The sequence below is a fragment of the Ooceraea biroi genome, chromosome 6, assembly GCF_003672135.1.
Source record: "Ooceraea biroi isolate clonal line C1 chromosome 6, Obir_v5.4, whole genome shotgun sequence".
NCBI lineage: Eukaryota > Metazoa > Arthropoda > Insecta > Hymenoptera > Formicidae > Ooceraea > Ooceraea biroi.
The window spans coordinates 15335711-15361650 of NC_039511.1; the positions used below are offsets into that span (position 1 = coordinate 15335711).

Genomic DNA, 25940 nt, shown 5'->3' on the forward strand with positions numbered 1-25940 from the left:
TTGTCAGTTAACTATTCTTGAAACATATCAGTATAATCTGTTTTTCTAACAAAAGTTGCAGATCAATAATTCTCTTCTAAATTCGTTACCGTTGCTTAAATAGTGATCGAGAAGAATTTGTGATTATTGAATGAAGTTCTAATCAGTTATCATTGGTTATTGGGAGATATATTCATCTTCTGACGCATTGTGCGCCCGATTTAGATGTATGTTATAATTTTGTGAGGATTTCCGGAAATATTGTGGCAGCTGTTGACGTATATTTCGGTACAATGTAATACGTCAGAATTTGAGGTCGGCTATTATCGAGATGCCTATTTCGCGCCGTTTGTATAATTAATGTATAAAGTTATCGACATTTGCTTCAGCATGAAAAACATCTGTTTTATTTTTCACTACTATAATTTTACATTTTATTCTTGTGTGTGATTACTTCTTTTAAATATATACGATGCCACTTTTATTTTAATGTTTGTCATTTTTATTGGCAGAAACAGTATGTCTCTTTACATTCCTATTATTATCTTATTATTATCAATTATAGTTCGCATTATCTATGACAATCGTTAGTCCATCGTAACACAAAGTTATTTCGATTTTGTCGATTTTTCATGAAAGTTTTTTTTAAATATGAGAGATTTCTGGAGAAAATCACTGGGAGAGAATTTTTCCATTGTAATCGGCAAATGTAATTACGCGTACGATATATCGCAGTACTCGCGTATCAAGAATATCCCGCGAAATAACTACGCTGCTTACGCGACAGCTTCTCCCGTGGGACTCGTTCCTCTCTAGCTGCTTCCTTGCCCTTTGATCTACGAACCGTCCCACGGAATCGCTCACGTGACTTCGAGTTTAAGAGCAGTTTGCGGGTCTCGAGGTACACCTCCCAGAGCGGATTAGCGCGGACTGAAAAAATAGACAATTCCGTTATCCGTGTAACGAGGTGTGTCTAGGAGTTTCCGTCTAGGAGTATATTCCCGGGTCAACGCCGCAGCCTCGGCGATTGGACAATCCTGCGGGAGGATCTTCACGAGTTAGCGGAGTATCTGCCGCCTCTTCGAGTCTCAGATTGATAAGAGCCGAATCGGATTAGCGTGGCGTCTGTGTGTACTTGGCTATGTGTGTATGTGTGTTTGTTCTCTCTCTCTCTCTCTCTCTGTCTCTCGGAACTTTGCGCGACGACGCCAACAATTTCTCGGCGAAATCGGCGCAAGCGGCTGCGAGGCGGCAGGTGTTGCTCGGAAGTGAAGATGATGAAAGATGACGGGCCGTCGCCCCGGGTGAGGATCTCTCTGACTGGTGCCTTCCATCGACCCCGTCAGTTCGAGCATGAAATTACCGGGCCGACTGAGGCGCGAGTGGTTGCTTGCGCGGGGATGCCGCGGGATGGGTAAACGAGATACGGGGGTTGGAGTCTGCGTGGAGCGTGATGGGTAGCGAGGACGGGAGGGAAAGGTGGAGGAAACGTCGGATGGAACAGTCGTACGGGCGCGAAAGACGGGGTGAGGAAGACGGGAAAAGTCCCCGTGTGCGAGACGGAGAAGAGGCAGGTGAAGAGTGACAGAGAGATGGTACCGAATGAGTAACATCCCGAAATTCCAGCGCTTCGAAGAACGTCAGGTGTGAAGAGGTTTTCGCATCGTTCTACGGAATCGCCCACGTGACTTTGTGCTCAAGAGCATTTCGCAGAGATCAAGACATATTTCCTGGAACGTTAGTTTAATTAATGCTGCTATAAACGAATGGATTCCTTTTATACAATGAGTATGTTGTAACATTATGAAAAAAATAATTTAATGCTTGTCGTTCGTTACATATTAAATTGTTAAGCATTAACAAAAACTTAAATGGCTGAATCAATTGGCTAACGAGACTAAGCCGTGATAAATTAGGAAGAAGGGGGGAACGAGAAGAGAGAGAAAGAAGGAGATAGGCAAAATAACGGGTAGAGAGAGAATATCTGCGAAATCAATTAATGTCATTCCAGTCTGCAGTCACTATCCTGATGTATGTTGACTCCGTGATGTATGTTGCTCCGCTTCGGTAACACAACAATCCGTTATTCGAGCCAGGTTGCAACCTCTTCGCGTTCGCCTTCAAGCCTCCCTCTTCCTCTGTCTGTCTTTCTAGCTGTACCGCGCCTGTTTCTATCTCCGTCGTTTCGCCGCCTCAAAATACCATTGCATCACGAGCGAGCAATTTGTCACGAATAGCGCTTATTAGGCAATTCCACGGCATCGACGCGTCTACGATGCCGTGAATTTCATTAGGATCGAGCAGCCGGGATCGGTATTAGGCGCCGTTCGTCTCGTTACATCAGCATTTCCGGTTGGTATGCGGCGAATCTCCGTTACCCGGCCAGGAGATCGTTTAATCCTGAAGCAATCGCTCATAATTAATCTGCGCCATGTGTCGCCTTCTTAACGAGCAGACAATGGCGCGCTGGGAGGCTCTCTCGGCGCCAGCTAAAACGTTAATCTCCGTTTCTTCGATGGAGGACGACAAGGACTCCTCTCGCTCAATAGTTGTCCACGAACACAGAGGTAAGCCAGATTATCACCTAGTTGCCTAGCAGCGTCATCAGAAAAATAAGCAGGACAAAAGGCCATAAAAAGGGTATAAAACAAGTTACAGGAAAGATCATCGAGATTTGACTACTGAATTGTAATTTTATTTATTCATCTCAATTCACCAATCCATTGCTTCTTCCTGCATCGCAATCGCAGACCTAGTATTAAATTCTCGTGACCGAATTTTTGAACGTGCGCGAAAAAGAGATCGGGGGATTCCTTTCCAGTCACATTCGTGGAGTTATGGCGGTGCGGTATGTCGGCGACACGGATGTTGCTGAATCTCGACGGAAACATTGCGCGATTCCGCAACCACCCCTATGCGTCTCGGCAGCGCTTCCTGTGTGTGATCTGCGATAAAGTCGCAAACTTAAACACGCGCCGTATCCGGCGAGGCGCACGAGCGACCTGGTCCGACCTGGCCTGGCCCGGTTTATGATGCCGCGCGATTCCGCGGGGCGGTAGGTGGGGCCCGGGGATTTTATTTCGTACTGCCGTCTCGTAACAGCTTGCACAAAACTGTCGGTGATATACGAGCACGAGCGCGGCTACCTGGAACGGGGCCATCCGCATTAAAAATACGCGGCCGCTCGCCGCGCGCCGAAATTGATGGACGAGCGCGCGCTACCTGTAATTATAATTATAAATCACTGGGGGTACATGAGAGAGGAAGAGAGAGAGAAAGAGAGAGAAAAAAGACGAGCTATACCACATTGCACGGTGGCTTGTGCACGTCGCTCGTACTCGCGCGACGCCGCCGAAATTTATTCGCCGAAGGGCAATTAGGAATTTGAATATGCAGCCGCGGTTTTTATGCATCGTTATACGGAAGGACCGAGAGGCGTGGCGTGACGTTTTCGGTGGAAACTCGTATTTTCTTCGCATTTTCTCGTGCGGTTGAGAATTATTAGTGGCTATGAACTAAAATGATGGTATCTCGGTGGAAACACCTTTCTGATTTACGGGAAGGAGGCACCGCTCAGGAGAGTTGCAATTAATGATTTATTGAGAATTTTCATTATTCTGATTTATAATAATTACAAGTATGAGTAATCGCGACGAGACGCCATTTTATAAAGAGAAAATGTAATTTAAGAGTGCAACGCGCGTATAGTTGTATTTATTATTTTATATCGCTATTAATATTAATTATATTATGTTATTATATCTAATATACAAAAATTCGTAGCCTCTACTTGTGCCAGTTATCGTATCTAGTAATTTAAAAGAGAAAAGAGAAACATTATATAATATAAACTTTATGAATATTTTATCTCGGACTTCTTTATACTTATCAATTATGTTAAGTTTTACTTGTTATTTAGTAACCTGTACACTGCAGTCAAGCTAACGTGTAAAATTGGTAAACGATCATGAGTATTACAATTCTGCAAATTTTTAAACAAAAAGTGTTATGATTCTGCAAATTAATCAAGTTTGGCTGGATGAAATCTAACATTTCCCTCCACATAATGGTTCCCCTCCAGGAGGAGTGTTTGTTGTTATTGCCAAGGATGTATATAGAGTGATTCGCGCGCGATTTCGCCTAAGATCGTCCCGTTATGTCTCCCGCGGGAATGATGAGGGGGTCAAGTTGGCGAGTAGTTTAGGGATCTCGTCATCGTCAGCTGGTACCGCAATAATCGTTGCGATTCGGATTCGACGAGCGCTCCGTTCAAAGCCCTCCACGAGAGTACAGTTTCTCCGGAGTTTCAGATCATTCATGGTTCTTGGGCGAAAAGGCTACTTCATACACTTCCGCCGTCAGCTGGCACGGTGATAATCGTAATTCGCGAAGAAGCCATGAACGTATGTGCAGTCGCTCTGACACGAACTTTGCGAACGTTCGGTTTCGTCACGTCCAGGAGCGGTTACATTAGAAATGTCGCTTGCATGACACTTGCAGCGTCGTAAATGCAAGCGCAATTGTGGAAGCAATTTTTAAATGTGCCAGAGAGCATTACTGAAAAATTTAATGCATGATTTTTTATCTTTTTCGATAATTTTTACTTTTTTTTATCTTTTTCGGTAATTTTTACTTTCAGAAGTGAAAGAAACGTAGTTGAGATAATTCACGCCTTTGCGAGAAACGCGCACACACGTATCACAGCAATGAAGGAAAATCGTTTGAGCTACTCCACGCCACCTTAAAACGATTCTCTGCCCCCGCAGTTCATCGTTGCGTCCTCGCGGTTATCGCTTCCGGATCCCCGGTCGGATCTGCAGCTTCCGTGGAAGCGCAGATGGGCATCGGGAAAGCCCCGGGGGAGAGAACGTCCGCGCTTCCCTCCTAATTTGGCGCTTTCAATAAATTTAACAAGCTCGTCACGGAGGTAGGAAGGGCCTGTATGTCCGGGCACGGTGCCAGGCTGTTGGTGCGCTCGCACAGCCGCGACACCATTACCGTCCCGTATCCCCGGATGGACCAGGGTGTCCCCCGGGGGACGCCTGGGACACGCCGGGTCGTCGACGACGTCCACTTGGTAATACGGTTCCTCTTCCTTCCGTTCTGCCACTTCTCTTCCTCTCTACTCCGGTTTTCCCGGCCGATTGTAGCCAGACACTCGCCGACTGGCATCGTTAGGACGTTCTCACCGACGTGCGTTCGTCTCCCCGCGCGTCCCGTGGCCGTCACCTCCGGAAAAATTCATCCCCCGTGGTCCCGACGCAGATGCGCGTCCACCGAATAGAAAACACGTCGATTACTGTCGTCGGGACGACGGAACTGCACGCGCGTCCGTCCATTCCCGCGAGAGGTCCTTTTCCGATGCAAAGCAAGGCGGACGGTCCGTCCAGTCTGCTAGCACTCGGTCCTTCGGACCTGCGTTCGTTACCCGTCTATCGCCGGTTCCCTTTGCGATGGATGGAAATGAACGACCCGGGCCAATAACATGCTAAGTCACACGCTGGGAAGCCCGGGTCTCTCGGTTTACGTCCGTTTACGGCTTCGATTATGTTCCATTCCAGAAACCCTTGTCTTTGTTCGAAGCGACGCATCAAGCAGTGAGCCGAGTGGATGTCGAGAGAAGATGTCGGTGTTGCGGATGGTCGCGCGTATGCAACAGCAATTTGGATGTACATATCATTGCCAGACGTCTAAATGTACGGCATTAACAGCAAGTTTGTAATTTAAGCTGTTTATAGTTTGCCAATTTAAAATGAATGTAAAATGGAGAATCGTGGTTTCGCGCTGCAAGCTATCGATAGACTAACATTCTTATAATGTATATATAATATCAACAAACGTGCCAGACATTATATTACCTTTTTCTTGACTAAATTGCCTTTCTCAATCGCGATGTTCTACTTTCTACTTTGCGATATCTCGGCATTAGTTTACCGTAATCTGCTGATAGCGATTACATGATTGCGATTCGGGAGATTAAAGTGGGATAATACTAAGAGTTTGTAAAGAAAGGATATCGTTTCAAGATAAAGAACATAGATATCTGAATCCTCAGCTCCTGAAACTTCGACGAGCGTTGTATTTTCCGTAATACCGGATTAATTGCTCGGATCGAATTATTCGATTACTGAGCGGTAACTTTGAATGGAAATGCAACGGAAAAATCGGATTAAAGACAGAAAGAAACAAATATAGAAGAGCTCTGTTTGCTGATCGGGATACATGAATGGGTATCAATGTGCAGTCGAAATGAACTTTTAGCATTACCAATAAAAGTACCCGGTTTGACAGACCACGAACTGCTCGCCATTTAAAATTCAAAGGCTACCGGAAGTCGTGTTCGCGATGTTTTAGTGGAAGTTCTCGAAACTCACTATACGTATGTTAGGTCTTTCTCAGCGTCGTCTTTCTACCTTCAGATGATGACGGCTACGACGGTGATTCAGCCCAGCTTTCGCGCTTCTTTCTCCCTATTCTCGTATTCTTTCAGGGTTTGCTCGCGCGGATGTCTCGTGGAAGGCAAATTGTTCGATAACTTTTGTCCCGGTCATGCGTACGTCGGTACCCTGAAACTTTCCCAAAGCGGTGCCAGAGTTACGGAACACCGTCTCTGAACCAGACAGCTGCTGTTGCATACATAGAGCGTTTGTTGTAAAGCACAACTAAAATGTGATTGCGTGATATATTTATTTATTCATTAACAGTATTTATTAACACTTATCTTTATAAAAAAAAATAAAATTAATAATAAATTACTAGACACTATTAATTAATTCTGTGCCTTAATTATAATATTTTTTTACTGTTATCTAATATTATTATAATACCATTATATATATATTATTCTGGTAATTCAATTTAATACAATATTTTGTGATCAGAAATTAAAAATAGGATCAAGAAATCTTGTTATTTTCGATGACAATTATTGCACTTCTACACTGGGTGGTTGAACAATTGTTGTTTATGAGAGTCAAACTGTTTTGCTTTAAATTTTATATCACGGATATAGTTTGATCTGGCATTTGTACATCATCATATGTTACGTATTCTGCCAAGATCGTATCAGTTTGCTGCGTTTTCTGTCTTTTTTTGCTAAAATCAAATTCAAGATTACAGCATAATCTGTGATTAATTTTAAACTTAATTGAAGTTTTTCTTGTTTTATGTTATTGTTGAAACCACATATGCTGTTGACTTATATTAATATTAATAATAATAATCTTTATTTTCTATAACATAAGATAAAAGACGTACCTTTGGTAGAAATAAAAAGCTGCACCTGGTACAACGAAAATTAATATTATAAATATGAGCCATTTTTTATGTTCCGTTGATGACTCCGTAGCATTAAAAATCGATATTTTAAGCATGTTAGGCTTGTTATGCACATTTTGGTTATGTTCGGTTATGATAACCGTTATTTCATAAAATTCCTTAGATCGCAATGGACAGTTCTTGGCATTGCCATAAGATAGATTGTTGCCAACTATGAATGGTTTGCCTGCGAGCTCTAGAGTCTGTCACAATTGCAAACAGACATCGAAGATAATTAGTTTCATAGTTACACAAAGTCATTCAGTTAGATATTTATGTTTATCCTGTTTTTACACTTTTCACGAACATATTGTGATTAATAATTATATGCATACCGGGAGTTCAGCGGCTTGCCAAGCAACATCGTTCGCATCTATGCCTACATACGCTTGTAGATCCTCTGGTATTTTTGAGTGTGTTTCGCAAGATTTGGTCTCTTGGGGTCCTTTCACTATGATATGCATCATGCTGTTCTGTGTATTGTTCAGAACAGGTGGTATATTCAACGAGATTGTGTAAATGGAGTCATACAGCATATATTCTAGATGACCATTGAATGTTAAAGTTGAAGGCGTTTTAAATGTCTTATACATTGTCTCGCTGAATTTGTTCGCGTATGTCACAGCTTGAATGGAGACGATATATCGCGTTGATGGAAACAAGTATAGCCGCTTGCTATAATAGCGCGTATAATTCGTCACCGAAAGCTTGACAGTAGTAGGCAAACCGCGAGTTTTCAAAAGATCATCTTCTTCGCAAAGCTTTTGGAAATTTGTGGAAGTCAAGTATATCTGGATGTAAAAATACTTCAGATGGTTACCCGTTTTCCAAGGGTGATACCATTGTAGATCCACGACGCTATTGTTAAGAACTGTAATGCTGAAATTGCTAGGTTTGTCTGGAACTGAAAGATAATTTGTTCATAATCCATACTAAAACAGAGCAATGATTAATTTAATTTACAATTTATGGCACAAATTGAAGAGGTTCCGAAAAAAATGATTACATCTAATGTAAGTTTAATAATGACTGTAGAGATGATATTTTATCAGCATCTTGTGGATAACGTAACGTAACATAAAATGTTCGTAACAAGGATATGTTTGATGCAGCAGAAAAGATTTTACAAAATATAATAAAATGCAATAAATACATAAAAATTTGTAATGCAATTAATCGTCGTAAAGCGATTAACTTGTAATCTCAAGTGAAGTCATACTTGCAAGCATTGTCTTATCAAGCATTGTCTTAGATACTTCAAATGGAACGCCTGGTTCGGGAACACCCATGTTATACGCGACAACCTGTAATATATAATACATTTGTTATATACTACTACTATTATATTATGCAAATTATATTATTTAAATTTAGTTTCTCTATCTATTAGACCACGTAGATTCATTTTGTAGAAACATTGAGAATTTCCATACTTCAATTGTCTGATTATCGTAATATGTTTGAATAGATCCGCAAATGTAATTGTCCCACAAGGTGCACATCGCGTTTAACTGAACGTCAGTATTGGCACACTTGGTTGCATTGCATGATCGGATGCGATAAGTACGCAATGTTCCGTTGAGAGGTGGAAGTGGACTTTGCCATCTCAAGTGAACAACAGGGGGCTTTTGACGATTGTCAATTTCGTAAACCTCCAACTTGGTTACCCTGGGTGGAACTGTCGTTTCCATTACATTGTAGTTGCAAAGAAGAAATATACTATATATAATATATAATAGTAGTATATAACTTATGATACCAATTTTTACCTCCAGGCGAAGTTTCAAATCCATATGCTTGATAAATAGAAGGGATAGACGTATATTTTATCGCATATCTTATTACATAAAGTTTTGCTACGTATTGTTCGGCACCGTATAATGGAATATCATTCAAGGATAAATAGTAGTTTGACGTATTTTTCACTGTGTAAAAGTCTTTAACTACGTCACTAATTCCGCGTATTTCTATCCTGGCATTTAATGGTCCCATAATTGTTTTGCAGTCTTTAGGCGGTTTCCATGTCATATTCCATCCCTGCACGTTTATGCGACTAAATACTTCCGTTACTGTAACTATATAAAATCGTTGATTGTTATTAATTGTTCTGAAGAATTGACTTTACTGGAATGTATACATATGCATTATTATATTTGCATATAATAAAATTAGGTCACATACAGCATTAGTGACAACTATGATAAATAATGGTAATATACCAGATGTTTTTGTCTCAAACGTTATTTTTGCAGGCGCGCTGCTATATCCTGAATTGTAAGCTACGATTTCTACGCCATACTTTGTATATGGATGTAATTTCTGAATTGTAATTCTTGTACTGTTTGTCCAGTGCTTAGTGCTGGGATTATTCAAAGCGAAAGAGTTTTCACAACCAAAGTATTCTCGAACCTGCAATTGACAGAAAATATTTACATAAGAAACCAATTTTACATTAGAACGGAAAGAGTTTAGTAGTATAATAGATATTGTTGAAATACTGTATCGATTTTAACTAAAAATTAAATAAAATATAGAATATAATAAATTGGCTTTACCTGTAACATTATACTATACCGCAGTATTTTGTTACGTGGTTGGTTTGGGGCCGTCCACGTCAGAATTACGTTCGTATTGGATACAGATAAGATTTTAATATTTGATATCTCAGATGGGACTGCCGGTATTCATAAAGTGTACTTATAAGATATGAGCAGAGCTTGCATGTAAACAATGTTCTCATTTTGTGTATCTTTAAGAATAGAATTAAGCTTACCTTCCTCGCTTGTACTAATTGTTTCGGAAAATATTTTCTGATTTTTGTGCAATATAATGACAGTAATCGTAGTGATTGGTAAAGAAGATACTTCATATGGAAATTTGTGAAGAGACGTATTTAAGATTTCTTTGTCCGTATTTGTATTCTGTACTATCAGTCTATACCAATTTGGCGGACATAAATCTTGCTGTTATCGAATAACGGAAATTAGTATAAGTTACATTTTCTTTGAGGAATAATTTACATTTATATATTTATATGCAAAATATGGAAAACAAAATATTCACGTACGCTTGCATTAGGCTTTGTATTAATCGTCAAACGCAGTTTTTCAATTTTCAGCAGGAAGCCATCAGATGCTAGACAATTATAAGTAAAATTATCATTGTAAAACATTCTAATACGATGTAAATTTGTTCGTGAATGCTGGTAAATAAACTGGGATGCCTTTTTTGTTGATAGTAAAAGCTTCATTTACGAAAGTTTGGTCACGTTAAATACCACGTTAATTTTAACTTACGCCTGCAATTTGTCTCTGTGGTTTGCCATTCACTTTCCGTGACGTTACACAACATGCTATGTTGACAGAAACGTAATGCGAAGGCAATGTGATAAATGGTACCGGGATCTAAATTTCCACAATACTCTAGCAAATTTGTCGTATTCTGAAATATCGGCTTCCAATTGTAATTATTACTAATACCGTCTCTGCCCTGTAAAACGTGTTCATATAATTAGTTTTCTTTCTTTTGCTTTTGAAATGTCAGCGAATATCATTTTTGTCGTATTTATCCATCAAGATCACTTAACTATCAATATGTAAGAAAACATTTCTCATAGTATACTTTGAGAGGTGTACATAAAAAGATTGTATAAATTAAGGAATGCATATCTCACTCTACAAGATCATCTGTATGTAATAAAACGGCGAGAAGGATGTTACAACTGGAACTTAACTGGAGCTTAACTTTCTGAAGCATTATTTCATAAATAATCGAGTAGGTATTTTTAAACAAGATAGTTTTATAAAATGTTACTTACTCTAATTCTGAAAGAATAAGAGAGCGATCCTTCGTATTTGTCTTTCCATATCATAGGATGTTTGAGCAATATGCTTCTAGCGCTTAGAAGGGAAATTATTGGTACTCGCGGCTTGTTTATACCTTTTAAAGCGATTGATACATTAGATATTTGTATCTAATATATAATGTATAAATATATAAATAATATATAATAATATATAAATAATATATAATGACACATGCATATTTGTTTGATAAGGCTAGCGAGAAAAACTCTATTATGTTTATAAACTATCTAACTTACTCATTTGGCACAAAGGTGGTATATAAAGTTTTTCTGGATTGATATTACATCCGTAATTACACGTTCCATTTACTATATTGCATAAAGATGTTGATTGTTCTTGTTTGGTTTGTTTGGTCATACATGATCCACACGCCTTTTTGCAGTCATGTCCGTATGTATTTTTTTCACAAGCTGCGTATGCAATTTTAAATATTAATTATGAATAAACACTGTTTAATTGAAAAATAATAGTTGATTTGATAATATATTATCAGCTATTACGTTTAGTACAATGGGCTCCCACGTAACCTGCGGGACAGGTGCAACCATCCTTAAAACAAATTGCACTTGCTTTGCATACATGATTACCCTCATCGTCACGTTTGCAAAACTCTAGACATCTTGGCCCTATTCGTCCTTCAGGACACTCTGCATCATCTGAAAGAAATATTTTGTATTGCAAAATAATTTTTCTATCAAGCTGTTTTAAATGGTTTACGAACGTAGCGACATTACGAATTCTAATCACAATGTTGCAGAGAAATATTTTTAGTAATTACCCAATTTCATATTTAGTTTGGCATCCCATATACTACTCACGACGATACGATTATCATAAAATAATTTTTGGCATGTCACATTTGGCCATACACGGGTCAAATTGTGCTTAGAAAGCATAATACTCTTTCTCAATGATCCTGAAAGGAAGGTCCTTAAAAGTCAGATATACAAAGAATTTATCTACCCAATGAAATTGCAAAAATTATATAAAATTATTTTACGCAGAATAGTGCAAATAATTCATATTAACAGATATAAAATTACGAAATTGATAGAATTGGTACCAGTTTTGGGACATTGACGAACATTTGCTACCGCCCACAACGGATTAGAACTTTTTGAATTAAGTTTGGGTGTTAACTCCATGATTGCGTTATCATATTTGGTTAAATGCTCGATTGTGACAAATTGCCATGTAGGCAAACCATGTATCGCAGCCTTCAAAGAACCTTTTACTGTCAACTTTTTTAACTCTTTGTCGCGTATGGCATTAAATAGCACTATATTTATGTCGCATTCAGCGCAAAGACCAATTAATAGTTGTATACATATTGTTCCGTTATCAAATTGAAAAATGGGACTTGTTAAAGTTGTGTTTTCAACGGTCGTGTGCAGAAAAGTATCTGCAAGAGGTAAAAACATAATTAAGAAATGTTTATTTATAGTTGTTACTTTGTTCTAAATATCTCGATTGATAGAAAGTTTTCAAGTGCTTTCATACTTACATGTGTGAAGTCGAATGAATGCAGAATCGTTGCTGTATATAAACGTGGAATATATGCTTGTGCTATTCGATTTTTCCTCATCTCGGTATTTTATAAAGATATCATTATTGTCAGCATCGTAAACAGATATATTTCGTGTTACAGAGTTCCACATAATCAAAAAAGTTCTCCATTTAGTTGAAGACAATGGACTATGCTGTATTAATCATCAATTATTTTTATCTTTAAGTACAATATCATAAGAGATGATTCTCGCGACTTCAGATTTCCGAAAATCTAAATTTTTAGAATATTTAAAACTTGGAAATTTGGGAGAAGATGATGAATAACGATACAAATCATAGATATTCAACTTATTTATATAATAATTTTTATAATTATTTATCTAATTTATATTTATAATTATTTTTATCTAATTTGTACATTTATTTATATAATAATAATTTATTAACTTTTATTATGTGATAGATTATGCATGTACAAAAGAAAAATATCTCAAGATATGCATAAAATAAAAATGTGAGCTATTATATTTTACCTTAAAAGAACCTTTTATTTTATTGCATTCTTTATTAATTTTTTCTTGACTAATAAGTGAAATGCCTGCTGGGCACTTTCGTATGGTGGACATTGAATTATTCGAAGAACCCATTGTGATCAAATAGCAAAGACCTTGTCGAGAAATATTAGGACTGTTGCAAATTATTACATTTATCTCCTTCAATTTGTTACGTATCGAAAATGAGAACGCTGTAGTATTTTTCAGCGTTACAAAATGAGCATGGCGATCAAAAAGTCCATGTTGCGTGAATTCTAAAAATTTTGTATACACTTCTGAGATCGTTTGATCTTAAAGATATATTTAATCTGCGTCGTAGTGCATTTTATATATTACAATCCTTTTTTATATCAGCTTTTACCTTCCCATCGTTTATCAAATACCGGACCTAAAGGTGTTATGAAAGACTCTGTAAAGTTCCATTGTTTTGTAATCCATGATTTTAAGCACTCATCGCTTTTCTTCATTTTGCAATCTATTTTGTTTTTATCTGGCTTAATTTGATCCACATTGTAAAATCCTGGAATAGAATATAAAATATCTTAGTGGTACGATTTCGGCAATTCTACTGTATGTTTGATGAAAAAAGCTCTTGTAAAGAAACTTGTATAGTGTTTCTTCCTATCGTGCAAAGCTTAAAATAGCGTGAAAATGCTTACTTTTATTTTTATACTTACGTATTAGGCGTGATTTTTTTAATGATTCTTCCGAGATTACATCGTTCCACACAAGAGCACTACCATCATCTTCTGAGAAGCACGTTAGTTTTCTTTCTCTTGCGTTGTTCTCTTCGCGTAGTACAATCGTTTTTCCAAAAGTATTAATTGCCTGACTTGCCAAGAGAAAGAATATTAACATGTCCACCATTGTCATTAAACAATTACGTCCCACTGACAAAATTAACGATCGTCAGGAACGATGCAGACGAAACAAAACGCATAGAAATAAATGTTACAACTAATTAGCTTGTTTCATTCAGTAGTGTCGCTTCACAATTTGTACGTCAAATCATTGCGTGAAAAAAAGCCATCGTGCGTATCGCGCATTTAATTTAGTTCAAATAAAACACTTGTGAACATTGCTTTTTTATTTGAAAGAAAGATTTTAACGATGAGATTGAAGCGGAAGAATAGAAATAGATGTTAACCGTATATAGTGTATTTCTGTCTCGTACTGTTTGAATTACTGAAATGATATCGGTTGGCTAACTGAGATACAAGGGAACTGCACTTCCTCCAAGGAAATTTAAATCCGCGATAACGGATTCCACATCCGCTATATGTGACGCTTCAGGAGGTGGTTCTACTGAGACTATTTCTACATCAAATTTTGACGATTATCAGTTTCGTAAACTCCCGACTTGGTTACTCTAGGCGAAACTATCGTTTATAATTAAATATCGTTTTCATCATTATAGGTGTAGAAAAGAAATTTCAACAGTAACATATGATATTAATATTTATCTTCTGGAGAAGTTTTACATACATATTCTTGATAAACGAAAACGGATTTCTTAAGCCTTCCGCATTTCTTGCTACGTAAAATTTTGTCTTCCTAGTATTATCCAAAATTTGTTATAATAAATAGCAAATATGATAGAAAAAAGAGAGGAAGAAAAAGTTAAGAGGAGAAAAAAATTACCTTTCTTTTACACAGAAAGGTAATTTTTATGGACGTATTAATGGGCACTAAGGAACTGGTTTAATCCCTGCGCAATCTGCACGTTTTGAAAGACATTCCGAACTCATTTCTTCGGCTTAGTTGCGAGTCGTGAAATTAAATTAGCTATTCTAATATTGAAGCATTACCGTTTCACATACACATTTTTTTCTTCGCACTCAGTGAAACACTAGTCTTTCGAGCTGAAATGTTTTTGTGAATTAAACTTACCATTTATATGCACGTATGTCATAAGATCCTCTTATCATAAGTATCTCTTGAATTTACTTAATAAAGATTTGTGAAACTTCTTCAAGGAATATAAGGTGGATTGCATTACTTTTCATAACAATAAGTGATATCTTGAAAAACAAGACTTATGCAACATGAAATAACATTGTCCAGCCGTGCGTAACTGAAGTCCGAAAGTTTCCTCAAACGAAAACTTACTTTGAAGCATTTCTCGGAAATGCAGCACATTATCTCAAAATCAGACTGCTGTTGCTGTTGCATGTTCAGTTCACTGTAGGGTGCAATCAAAATTTGACTGCATGATATATTATATATTTATTACAAATTATATTTCACAAATTTTACAAGATAAAAATTATCAGGCAAGCAAGAAAATTTTCCGTAATAAATAACATGATATTTGCATAGAAAATTGCCACAATTATAATTATCGCATTGTTAAGCATAATTATGCTTAACGATTCTAATTTCAATGAGATACGATCGTAATAGAATTAAAAAATATATGTTTTCTGTTATTTTAGATTCAAATTACATTTATTCATTTAAAGTATATTCAAATTAAAGTATATTTAAATTAAAATATATTCTACTCAAAACATTTAATGGAAAAATACTTGTAGATTAAATAAAATATTAAGTGCTATAATGCTAAATAGTTATTTATATTAATTTTCTTAGTATTATGCGATCTTATTGTAAATGTATTATTTTGATACTATAATTTGTATGACATTTTAAAGTTAAGAATTAAAAACTCAATCAAAGATTTATCTTCTCATCATTTTCGATAGCAGGGTGCAGCTTTTAGAGTAGCCATCCACAGTCATTACTGCTGACTAGGATCGGAAGATTTTGCTTCTAATTTAATATCATGGGCTTCATCCTGTGCTTTGTATGTTACGTCTTGAGACAAAGTTGTCTCATTTTGCAATATCTTTTGTTTAGCTTCTCCTTGCTTTTTCCTGCCAAAATAAAATTTCTGGTTGTAATGCAATTCGTAATTATTCTTAAACGATTTTAAAAAATTGTCGTAATTAATCTTATTTGATTAAAACTTCCTGCTTGGTGTTTTTATAAAACACTGTCATTCTGTCAAAGACAGACGTACTTAATAAATAGTAGTTTCCATTTTTCAAAATAGATTAGGATAAAAGAGATGTTACCTTCGGTAGAAATAAAAAGCTATGGCTGCCCCGATGATGATTAACAGTATGGGTATAATCCACTTTTCGTGATGCGTCGATGAAACATCATTGTTGCGAAACGATATTTTGAGTATGGCTTTGCTAGACAAATTTTGGTTACGCTCAACGACGAGAACTATTATTTCATACAATTCCTTAGGTTGTGTGGGCAGTTCTTGGCTTTGCCATAAAATTGATTGTTACCAATTATGAACGGTTTGCCAGCGAGCTTTTGAGTCTGTCACACACACAATTGAAAGCAAGGATATTTACAATTAGTCTCACAGCTATATTAAGAGATTCAATTACATATTGTAATATATGCCTATGTATACAGCATTACACTTATTATATGCATACCGGAAGCTCAGCGGCTTGCCAAGCGTCATCATCCACCTGCACTCCTGCTTGCGCTTGTAAATTTTTAGGTACTTTTAAATATTCCTCGCAGGGTTTAGGCCCTTTTACTATGACGTGTATCATGCTGTTCTTCGTATTGTTCAAAACAGGCGGTATATCCAGTGAAATCATCGAATCAGATAGCATGTATTTTAGATGACCATTGAACTTTAAAGTAGAAGGTGTTTCGAAGTTCTTGTACATTATTTTGCTAGTTCTGTTGTTATACGTTACAGCTTGAATGGAGACGAGGTACTGCGTTGAAGGAAGCAGGTATAATCGTTCGTGGTAATTACGTGTATAATTGGACACCATGAATTCGATTTTAATTGGCAAACTGTGATTTTTCGGAAATTTATCATTTTCCGAAAGCGTTTGCAGATTTGTTGAAATCGGGTTCATCTGAATACGAAAATACTCCAGAGGACTGCCCGTTTTCCAAGGATGACACCACTGTAGATCCACTACGCTATTATTGAGCGTTGTAATGGTGAAATTATCAGGTTGGTCTGGAGCTGAAACATAATATGCTTGGGATTTATATCAAATCACAGCAGACTTATTATAATTTACAATTTATTATAGAAAAATTAGAAAGTTCTGAAAAAATTATTACATAATCTAATGTAAATTTTACAATAAATACAAAATATATAAACATATGAGAGAATATTAATATATAGTGATTTCTTATCAATAACTAAAATCTAATGCGGTTAATCTTTATAAGGATTTCAAAATTAACGTCATACCTGCGTTATCAAGATTTATCATAGACACTACAAACGGAATGCCTGGTTTAGAAACATTAACATTGCTCGCCACAACCTGTAACATATATTTATTTATTATGTAAATTTTTTATATATGTATATTTATTTTTCAATTTCTATTACATCACGTGGATTATCCGCGTTTGTTTAATTATATTGCAAATGTCATTTTCTTACTTCAAGCATCTGCTGTTTCTTTGAATATCTCTGAATAGATCCACAAATATAATTGTCCCATAAGTTACAGACAGCATTTGATTCAACTGTATTATTAGTGCATTCATTTCTTTCACATAATCGGATGCGATAAGCATGCAATATCCCGTTGAGAGGTGGACGTGGACGTTGCCATCTCAAATATACAATAGTAGGATTTTGACGACTGTCAATTTCATAGACTTCCAGATTGATTACCTTAGGCGGAGCTGTCGTTCCATTATGTCATTATGTTCGAGAGAAAAATTATTAAGCAATGTAAATAATTTATGATACTAATTTTTACCTTTAGATGGAGTTTCAAACTCATATGTTTGATAAGCGAAATGATTTTCTAAGCCTGTCGCACGTCTTATCACGTACAGTTTTGCCATGTATCGTTCAGCACCGTCTAACTGAATTTCCTTTAAAGACAAGTGATAGTAAGCTGTTTGTTTCATCATATTAACATCTTTAACATCATCACTTATTCCGTATATTTGTATCCTTGAATATAATGGTCCCGTAATCGTCCTGCAGTCTTCAGGTGGTTCCCACGTCATATTCCAACCTTGCACGTTTATATTGCTGTATACTTCCGTTGCTATAGCTATATAAAATTATTGGCCACATTTATTTATTGTGAAAGACTTGAATAAATTGATTGAATACGCATGTGTCATTAACTTTTTATGTAAAATAAAATAAGCTGTAAGATATGTGTAGCATAATATTATTAGTTTAAAACGTGCCGTTAAGTAAATTAATACAGAGAACGATATATTAGAATTAAAAATTTTGAAGTTGTCTCGTTTTATTAATTAATTACTAATAATGACTTTCCTTTAAACTAATTCCCTATGTTCTTTTATACTAGAATCGGTTACGTGCAATTGTGTTATCTGAGCTCATTAGCAGTTTATACATATTGATTAATTAAATCCATCACGTTATCATATTCCATTCGCAGTATTAATGACAATTACGGGAAACAATGGTAAAATGTGCATATACCAGATACTTTTGTTTCAAAGGTTGTTTCTTCGGGCTCGCTATTATATTGTGAATTATAAACAACAACTTCTGCATTGTACAGTGCATATGGATGTAAATTCTGGATTGTAATGGTTGTGTCGTTTGTCAAGTATGTAGTGTTGGGATTATTTAAAAGAGGTTTAGAATCGGTACAACCATAGTATTTTTTAACCTGGAAATAACAAAAAGCATCTATTTATATATTATATCGGTCATTGTGATTTAACATATGTATTATTTTGTCAAGTTTTGCAGTTTGTATTATATTTCAAGAGACGAAGAATGCCACATTTTTAATATTAAATAAAATATAAAATAACTAATAATTGATAATTGATAATTTATAATTCATAATTTTCGACTTATATGCATTACCTGCAATGTTACTTCATACTCCATTATTTTTTCTTCATTTAGTTGTTTTGGAGCCATCCAGCTCAAAGTGACATTAGTGTCAGATACGTTCAAGCTTCGAAGATTTGAAATTTTCAATGGAGCTGTGCGTAAATTCATAAAAAGCACAAAAAGATATACTCACATGCAAGTGAATTGTTCGATATATATCGTTTAAAGATATAATCAAACTTACCTTCTTTGAGTGTACGAATTTGTTTAGAAAATATTTTCTTATTTTTCTGAAGTATAATTACATTAAATAAAGTGTATGATGGTAATGAAGATACTTTGTATGGAAGTTTGTCAATTGATGTATTTAAGATTTCTTCGCTCGTATTTGCCTGTTGTACTATCAACATGTATCGATTCGCTACACACGAATATAGTTGCTGCTAAAATATAAAGTAGCACATAAAACACAGTTAGTTATTTTTTCGAGGAATATTTAAATACATCTGTATACAATAAAATATTTACATACGTTTAGTTCGTTTTTCCAATTAATCGACAAGCTATGTTCTTCGGGTATCAAGAAGAAATTAGACTCTAAACAATTAGAAAATGATGATTACTGAAAATTATATAAAGTGATGCGAATATGAAATTTATGAACGCTGATAAAAATCACTTTATCAAGAGTAATAACTTGAATTAAGACGTTTTGCATATGTTAAAAAAGTTTTGTCTTACGATTGCAATTTATTTCTACGATGTGTCGTTCGCTCGATATGTCATTACATAACTTGCCATCTTGGTTACAAGCACGTAATATGCATATAATGTAATAAATAACATTAGATTTTAAATTTGTAAAAACTCCCGTCAGCTCTGTTACATTTTGAAATACTGGCTTCCAGCGTATTCCATTAATATTAATATTATTTGTGGTCTGTAAAAGATGTATTATTTAACACTTTTCTTCTTAAATGCGAATGAATATAATATTTTATATCGATCACACAAATTGCATTTAATTATCAAACCAATTAAAAAGCAATTCTCAATGTTCTTTGAAGAAGGCATATGTACAAAAAACTTATAAGTCAAAAAACGCGCATTAGGCGCCACGAGAATATTTATATTATATATTATATACATATATATATAGAGTAAATCAGCAAAGACGATATGAGATATGTTTTACTGGAATATTAGAGTTTCTAGAAAAAGTTTCTATTAATTTATAGATGTTTGATTAAATATCTTTTAAATGATATCATTTTATCCAATATTATTTACTTGAATGATGAAGGAATAAAAGAGTGGTCCATCATACTCCTCCTTCCATGTGATAAGAAGTTTCACTTGGATATTTACGGTATTTATAAAGTTAACTAGAGGTGCGCCCGGCTTGGTTATACCTTTGAAAATTAAAATATTAAACAATTCTATTAAATAAAAACATATACATATTTGTTTAATAAGTGTGAAAAGAAAGAAATCTTACTCATTTGACACATAGGTGGTATATAAAGTTTGTTTGGATGGTTATTGCATCCATAATTACATACTCCAGTTACTTTATTACATAGAGATGTTGATTCTTTCCTGACCATGCACGAATCGCAAGTTTTGTTACAATTTTGTCCGTACATATTTCCTTGACAAGCTAGAAGTTTGTAATTTATATGTTTATTAATTATGCACGAATATCAATTGAATAAAACTAAAATATCATTAATCGGATATATTATAATGTATTGTAAATTATTTACGTCTAGAACAGTAACGTCCCATGAAACCAGGAAAACAGGTGCAACCATTTTGATAACAGATTGCAGAGTCTTTGCAATCATTACCAGCGTTTGATACAAGATCGCAAGAAACCGAACATCTTGGTCCAAATTTGCCTTCAGGACACTCAGTATCATCTGAAAAAAGTACAATACTTATTTCAAAATAACTTGCCTAACATGCGTTGTCAGATTTTACAAGTAGAAATGCAACATTACTAATTTCAGTCGTAAGGGAATATTGTATAGACGACAATTTTCAGTAATTACCTAAGTTCATATTCGATTTGACATCCGACAAACTACTCACGACGGTATGCTCATCGTAAAATAATTTTTGACATGTCAAATTTGACGATGTATGTACGTATGTAAAAACATACGGATTAACAGAGATAGACAAAACACCTTTTCTAAATGATTCTGAAAAAATGAGCAAGACGTTAAGAAGATTCATTTACCGAAAGAAATCTTTAAAGTGATGTCTCGATATGCAGAATAAATGATAATAACATATATATATATATATATATATGTGTATATATATGTTATATATATATATATATATATATGACATGAAATTAAAAAAGAATTGATTTATACCATATCTGGGACATTGTCGAACATTCGCTATCGCCCATAATGGATTAGGACTGTTTGAATTAAGTATAGGTCTTACTTCCATTATCGCACTATTACGATCAGTTAAATGTTCAATCGTGACGAATTGCCATGTAGGTAAACCGTGTGCTGTAGCCTTTGAGGAGCCTTTTACCGTGAATTGTTTCAACTCAATATTGTGTGTGGCATCATATAGCGTTATGTTTATGTCGCATTCTGCACAAAGGCCAGCTAACAGTTGTATACATATCATTTTATTATTGAACTGAAAGATCGGACTCCTTAAAATTGCATTCTCAACGGTCGTGTGCAGAAAAGTATCTGAAAAACATAGGCATGCGAGTGATATTTCTTTCAATTATTTTTTACTCTATTCAAAATATTATCTGCATCGATAGAGATATTTGAATAATTTGTATACTTACATATGTGAAATCGGTAGAACATAGAATTGATGCTGGCTATAAACATGTGGTAGTTTTTTGAACTATTTGATTGTTCGTTATCTTGATATTTCATAAAGACAGTATTACTGGCAGCATCAAAAACGGATATATTCCGAGCTACGGAGTCCCACGTAATGAGGAAAGTTCGCCATTCAGTTGCAGATAATGGTTTGTGCTGTATTAATCATCAATTATTTTTTAAGTACAATATCAAGGTGTGTCAATTCATGCGAATTTAGCTGGCTGAAGCTTCGGAGTTTTAAATATGATTCTTACAATGTCGCCATTCTACGAGAATGTAATAAATAATGACATATTTGTAAGTTGTAAGTTTCTTAATTTTTTTCTGTGACTTTGAATCTCTCCAATTATACACGTAAAAGAAGAAAGTGACTTTAAGATTCAGATATAAATTCAAATAAAAAGTATAATATATTGTGCCTTACACTGAAGGAAACTTTAAATTGTCTGCATTCCTCATCAGATTCCTGCCATTCCATGGGTATGCCTTTTGAACATTTTTGTATGACGGACTTTGTATTGCCGTAATTACCTATTATGATCGAATAACAAGAATTTTGTTTATATTTAGAGCCGTTGCAAAGAGTTATGGTCACCCTAGCGGCTGCACGAACCGAAATGGAAAACGCTGTAGTGTTTCTTAGTTCTATAGGATGATTTAAGCGATCAAAAATCCCATGTTCTGTGAATTCTGAAAATGTTGAGTGCATTCCTTTTAATTTTGAAACTATGCGGTCTTAAAGATATGTTTAATCTGCATCATAACGCATTTTATATATACCGCAATTCTTTTTATTGCAACGATTCTTTTACCTTCCCAGCGTTGATCAAATACCGGACCCAAAGGCGTTTTAAGGGAATCAGTAAGATTCCATTTTTCTGTAGTCCACGATTTCCAGCAATCGTCGATTTTGTTCATCTTGCAATCTATCTTCTTTTTATTTTTCGCAACATCATCCACGTTACTAAATTCTGAAATAATTCGTGTGTCTATGAGAAATACATCGCGTGAATAATATTAAATTTGAATATTTTATGAATGTTTCATTTGATGGAAATCCATTGAAAGGGAGTAAACTTTCGTAATAATTAACAACTTTTATACATATGTAAAAGTGGCAAAAAGAAACTCTTGCAGAAAAATTTGCGTTGTGCTTTATCGTGTTGTAAAAATGCTTATTCGATTCTAAAAACTTACGCATTTTGTTTGATATTTTGATTGATTCTTTCGATATTAGATCGTTCCACACAAGAGCGCCGCCATCGTCTTCTGAGAGACATGCCAGTTTCATTTCATTTGCTTTATTCAGTTTGCGTATTACAATCACTTTTCCGAAAACATGAAGTACCTGACTTGCGAAGAGAAGGAACATTAACATATCCATCACAGCTCTTCGCATTTTTATTAAATATATACGTCCCACTGAACAAATTAACGATTTTCAGAAACAAAATGAACGAAGCAAAACTTGGCAGAATAAATGTAGCACCTAATTAAGTTTTTTGTTTTATCATCACTTCGATGTATGTCTATATCAGTTTATTGCGTGACATATGTGATACTACATATCGCGTATTTAATCTAATTTAATTGCAACACTTTTGCGTCCTTTAATGAATAACTTGCATTTTAATCGTGATAATTGGATTCAAATAAAATAAGGATAGAAGCGAAATTTTACGGAAACCGTTTGCACCGTGTTTTCGACTCATACTGTTCAGATTACTGAAGTAGTATTGGTTGACATCTTGATAGAGAGGAAACGCTTTTCCTTAAAGGATATTTCTATCCGCGATAACAGATTTCTTATCCGCTAAACGCAAGTGACACATCAGGAAATGATAAAGTTCTCCAAACACACAGTATGTACATATCAATTTTTATATTAATACACTGCAAATGCCTTATTACATATTTTGTTTTCAATAAATCATATGTTATATCCGACACTATTCTATGGAAAAAAGCTTGACGATGAACTAAATAATATATTAATTACTACTAATAACTAATTACAATTTATTAGTTATTTAGTAATTAATTTAGTAATTAATTTTACACGATAATTATTTATTTAGTATTATGCTATATTGTTAAAACAAATTATACATTGTTGTAAATACAGCTAAGTATATTTCCGTATCTTATTGTTAGTTTACGTTATATTTTGAAAGTAGAAATTAAAAATGGAAACATTAAATGATCTTGTCTCCTAAATGATCTTGTCTCTTAAATTATCTTCTGTGCACTTAATGCACTTTAGAAATAATAGCGCGATAGCTATTGCTTAAACAAATCGAGACGTTTTGCTCCATATTTGATGTCACGTATTTATCCGATAACTTGTATTTCCTCGTATACTGTCTGTTCAGACATGGGTATCTCATTTGTCGGCATTCTCCGTCTATTCACTCTCTGCCTAATCACCATTCGTTTTCTTTTGCCAAAGTTAAATTCCGAATTACAGCACGATCTACACCTAGTTATAATTTTATTTAATTCAAGCTTTCCCGCTAATGTATTTACTTAAAACAAAACTGTTGGCGAACAACATTAGCAGATATGTTTAGTGAATAATAAGCTTAATGTCTAAAATAAACTAAAATAAAGCAGATATTACCTTCGGTAGAAATAGAAAGCTGTAGCTATTCCAACGATTATTACCACAGGTACGAGCCATTTTTCATAATGCGCTGATGCAATCTTATCGATGGAAATTGATATTTTGAGCATAATTGGTTTTTTAAATAAATTTTTATTACGCTCTGTTACGATAACTGTTATCTCATATAATAGTTTAAATTCCAGTGGGCAGTTATTGGCATTGCCATAAAATTCACCGTCGCCGACCACGAATGATTTACCTGCGATCTTGTCAGTCTGTCATAAAAACAACCATAAAAGATTAGTTCCAAATCTGTTCAATGTGATGCAATTATATCGCATATATGTATGCAAGATCATAAGTATTTGATACAGAATTATCATGGAAATATTTAAATTTAAATAAAGTATGATGTCACGATTCATGTTTTCTTTAGACTTTTCACGAGTCCAACATCGCCAAAAAGTTATAACATACCGGGAACGCAGCAGCTATCCAAGCAACATCGTTCATGTTTACGCCTATTTGCGCTTGTAGATTTTTAGGCACTTTGGAATATCCGTCGCAGATTTTGAAATCTTGAGGTCCTTTCACTACAATATGTATCGTGCTGTTCTTGGTATTGTGCAAAACAGATGGTATATGCACTGAGATACTGGGAGGAGTCTCGTACAGTTTGTATTTTAGTTGACCAGAGAACGTTAAGGTAGAAGGCGTTTCAAACAGTTTGTATACTACTTTGCTTTTTCTGTCTGAATATGTTACAGCTTGGATAGAGGCAAGATATTGTGTTGAAGGAAGCAAATTTAACTGTTTCGTATAATTGCGGCTATAATTTATCACCCAAACTTTGATATCGTTTGGTGAATCATGATTTTCCAAAACTCCATTTTCCTCCACGAGATTTGTAGAAATGAGGTATATCCGAATATGAAAATATTCCAGACAATTACCCGTTTTCCAAGGATGACGCCATTGCAGATCCACAACGCTATACTTATGAATTGTAACAGTGAAATTACCAGGTTCATCTGGAACTGAAAAATAATATGCTTATCATCCATCTTAAGAACAGCGAATTAATTTATACTACGTCTTTCTAAAAAAGTTACTATGAAAAATTCATATTAAGTTCTTATAACTAAGGTAAATGGGACTGTAAATGTGATTTCTTATATGAGACTGTTCTGTTCAGTTTTATAATACATACAAGGATATGCGTAACAAGAATATATGTGATGCTATAGAAAGATGGTAGTGTATATAACAATGTATAAAAGTAATTGCGTATATTATATCCAGTTTTAAGAAAATGTGTAATACAACATGTTTTTAAAATAATGATCGTATTGTGTACATAAATTCATACTTGCATTATGATTTGCCATAGAC

At 35.1% G+C, this 25940-nt stretch overlaps 4 protein-coding genes and 1 pseudogene across 14 annotated transcripts in view; 1 reads left to right on the forward strand and 4 right to left on the reverse strand.

Moving 5' to 3' along the window:
• LOC105284583 (RNA-binding protein Musashi homolog Rbp6) overlaps positions 1–25940 on the forward strand; it is a 589200-nt gene that overhangs the window by 257674 nt on the left and 305586 nt on the right. The window lies entirely within an intron of this gene.
• LOC113562176 lies at positions 485–6727 on the reverse strand (annotated as a pseudogene).
• LOC105284590 lies at positions 6800–13092 on the reverse strand. The gene is made up of 16 exons (XM_026970597.1): positions 12226–13092; positions 11941–12078; positions 11663–11818; positions 11399–11572; positions 11114–11235; positions 10593–10785; positions 10364–10431; positions 10070–10259; positions 9852–9970; positions 9516–9705; positions 9066–9371; positions 8730–8974; positions 8516–8600; positions 7632–8200; positions 7237–7499; positions 6800–7074 (listed from the first exon to the last, which is right to left on the reverse strand). Exons 1-16 carry the CDS (start codon positions 12581–12583, stop codon positions 6975–6977), a joined length of 3276 nt encoding a protein of 1091 aa, XP_026826398.1. The 5' UTR covers positions 12584–13092; the 3' UTR covers positions 6800–6974.
• LOC113562175 lies at positions 13243–15698 on the reverse strand. The gene is made up of 2 exons (XM_026970611.1): positions 13903–15698; positions 13243–13745 (listed from the first exon to the last, which is right to left on the reverse strand). Exons 1-2 carry the CDS (start codon positions 14096–14098, stop codon positions 13576–13578), a joined length of 366 nt encoding a protein of 121 aa, XP_026826412.1. The 5' UTR covers positions 14099–15698; the 3' UTR covers positions 13243–13575.
• On the reverse strand, positions 15774–24584 carry LOC105284588. 2 transcript variants are annotated; one of them, XR_003406701.1, is made up of 20 exons: positions 23141–24584; positions 22756–22914; positions 22368–22633; positions 21901–22096; positions 21458–21796; positions 21125–21277; positions 20837–20992; positions 20569–20730; positions 20361–20482; positions 19812–20010; positions 19603–19667; positions 19315–19513; positions 19101–19222; positions 18705–18897; positions 17998–18300; positions 17673–17920; positions 17475–17550; positions 16684–17237; positions 16303–16561; positions 15774–16101 (listed from the first exon to the last, which is right to left on the reverse strand). XR_003406701.1 is itself a non-coding variant. In XM_011348240.3 (19 exons), the coding sequence occupies exons 1-19, from the start codon at positions 23340–23342 to the stop codon at positions 16463–16465; spliced, it is 3813 nt and encodes a 1270-aa protein (XP_011346542.1). In that variant the 5' UTR covers positions 23343–24584; the 3' UTR covers positions 15774–16462. The 2 variants fall into 2 exon arrangements, 1 of the variants encoding a protein (XP_011346542.1); XM_011348240.3 differs by having other exon boundaries at positions 15774–16561.

What these genes read in the sequence shown, in the direction of transcription:
- LOC105284590 (XM_026970597.1), bottom strand. Translation starts at nt 12,583, where the DNA reads ATGTTTTTACCTCTTGCAGATACTTTTCTGCACACGACCGTTGAAAAC. An exon ending in CAAACTAAATATGAAATTGG is followed by an intron (nt 11,819 to 11,940) that starts GTAATTACTAAA and finishes TATTTCTTTCAG; the next exon opens with ATGATGCAGAGTGTCCTGAA. An exon ending in CACAGAGACAAATTGCAGGC is followed by an intron (nt 10,432 to 10,592) that starts GTAAGTTAAAAT and finishes ATAATTGTCTAG; the next exon opens with CATCTGATGGCTTCCTGCTG.
- LOC113562175 (XM_026970611.1), bottom strand. Translation starts at nt 14,098, where the DNA reads ATGACAATGGTGGACATGTTAATATTCTTTCTCTTGGCAAGTCAGGCA. An exon ending in AAAAAAATCACGCCTAATAC is followed by an intron (nt 13,746 to 13,902) that starts GTAAGTATAAAA and finishes ATTCTATTCCAG; the next exon opens with GATTTTACAATGTGGATCAA.
- LOC105284588 (XM_011348240.3), bottom strand. Translation starts at nt 23,342, where the DNA reads ATGCGAAGAGCTGTGATGGATATGTTAATGTTCCTTCTCTTCGCAAGT. An exon ending in CAAAATATCAAACAAAATGC is followed by an intron (nt 22,915 to 23,140) that starts GTAAGTTTTTAG and finishes GAATTATTTCAG; the next exon opens with AATTTAGTAACGTGGATGAT. An exon ending in GTTCTACCGATTTCACATAT is followed by an intron (nt 21,797 to 21,900) that starts GTAAGTATACAA and finishes TATGTTTTTCAG; the next exon opens with ATACTTTTCTGCACACGACC.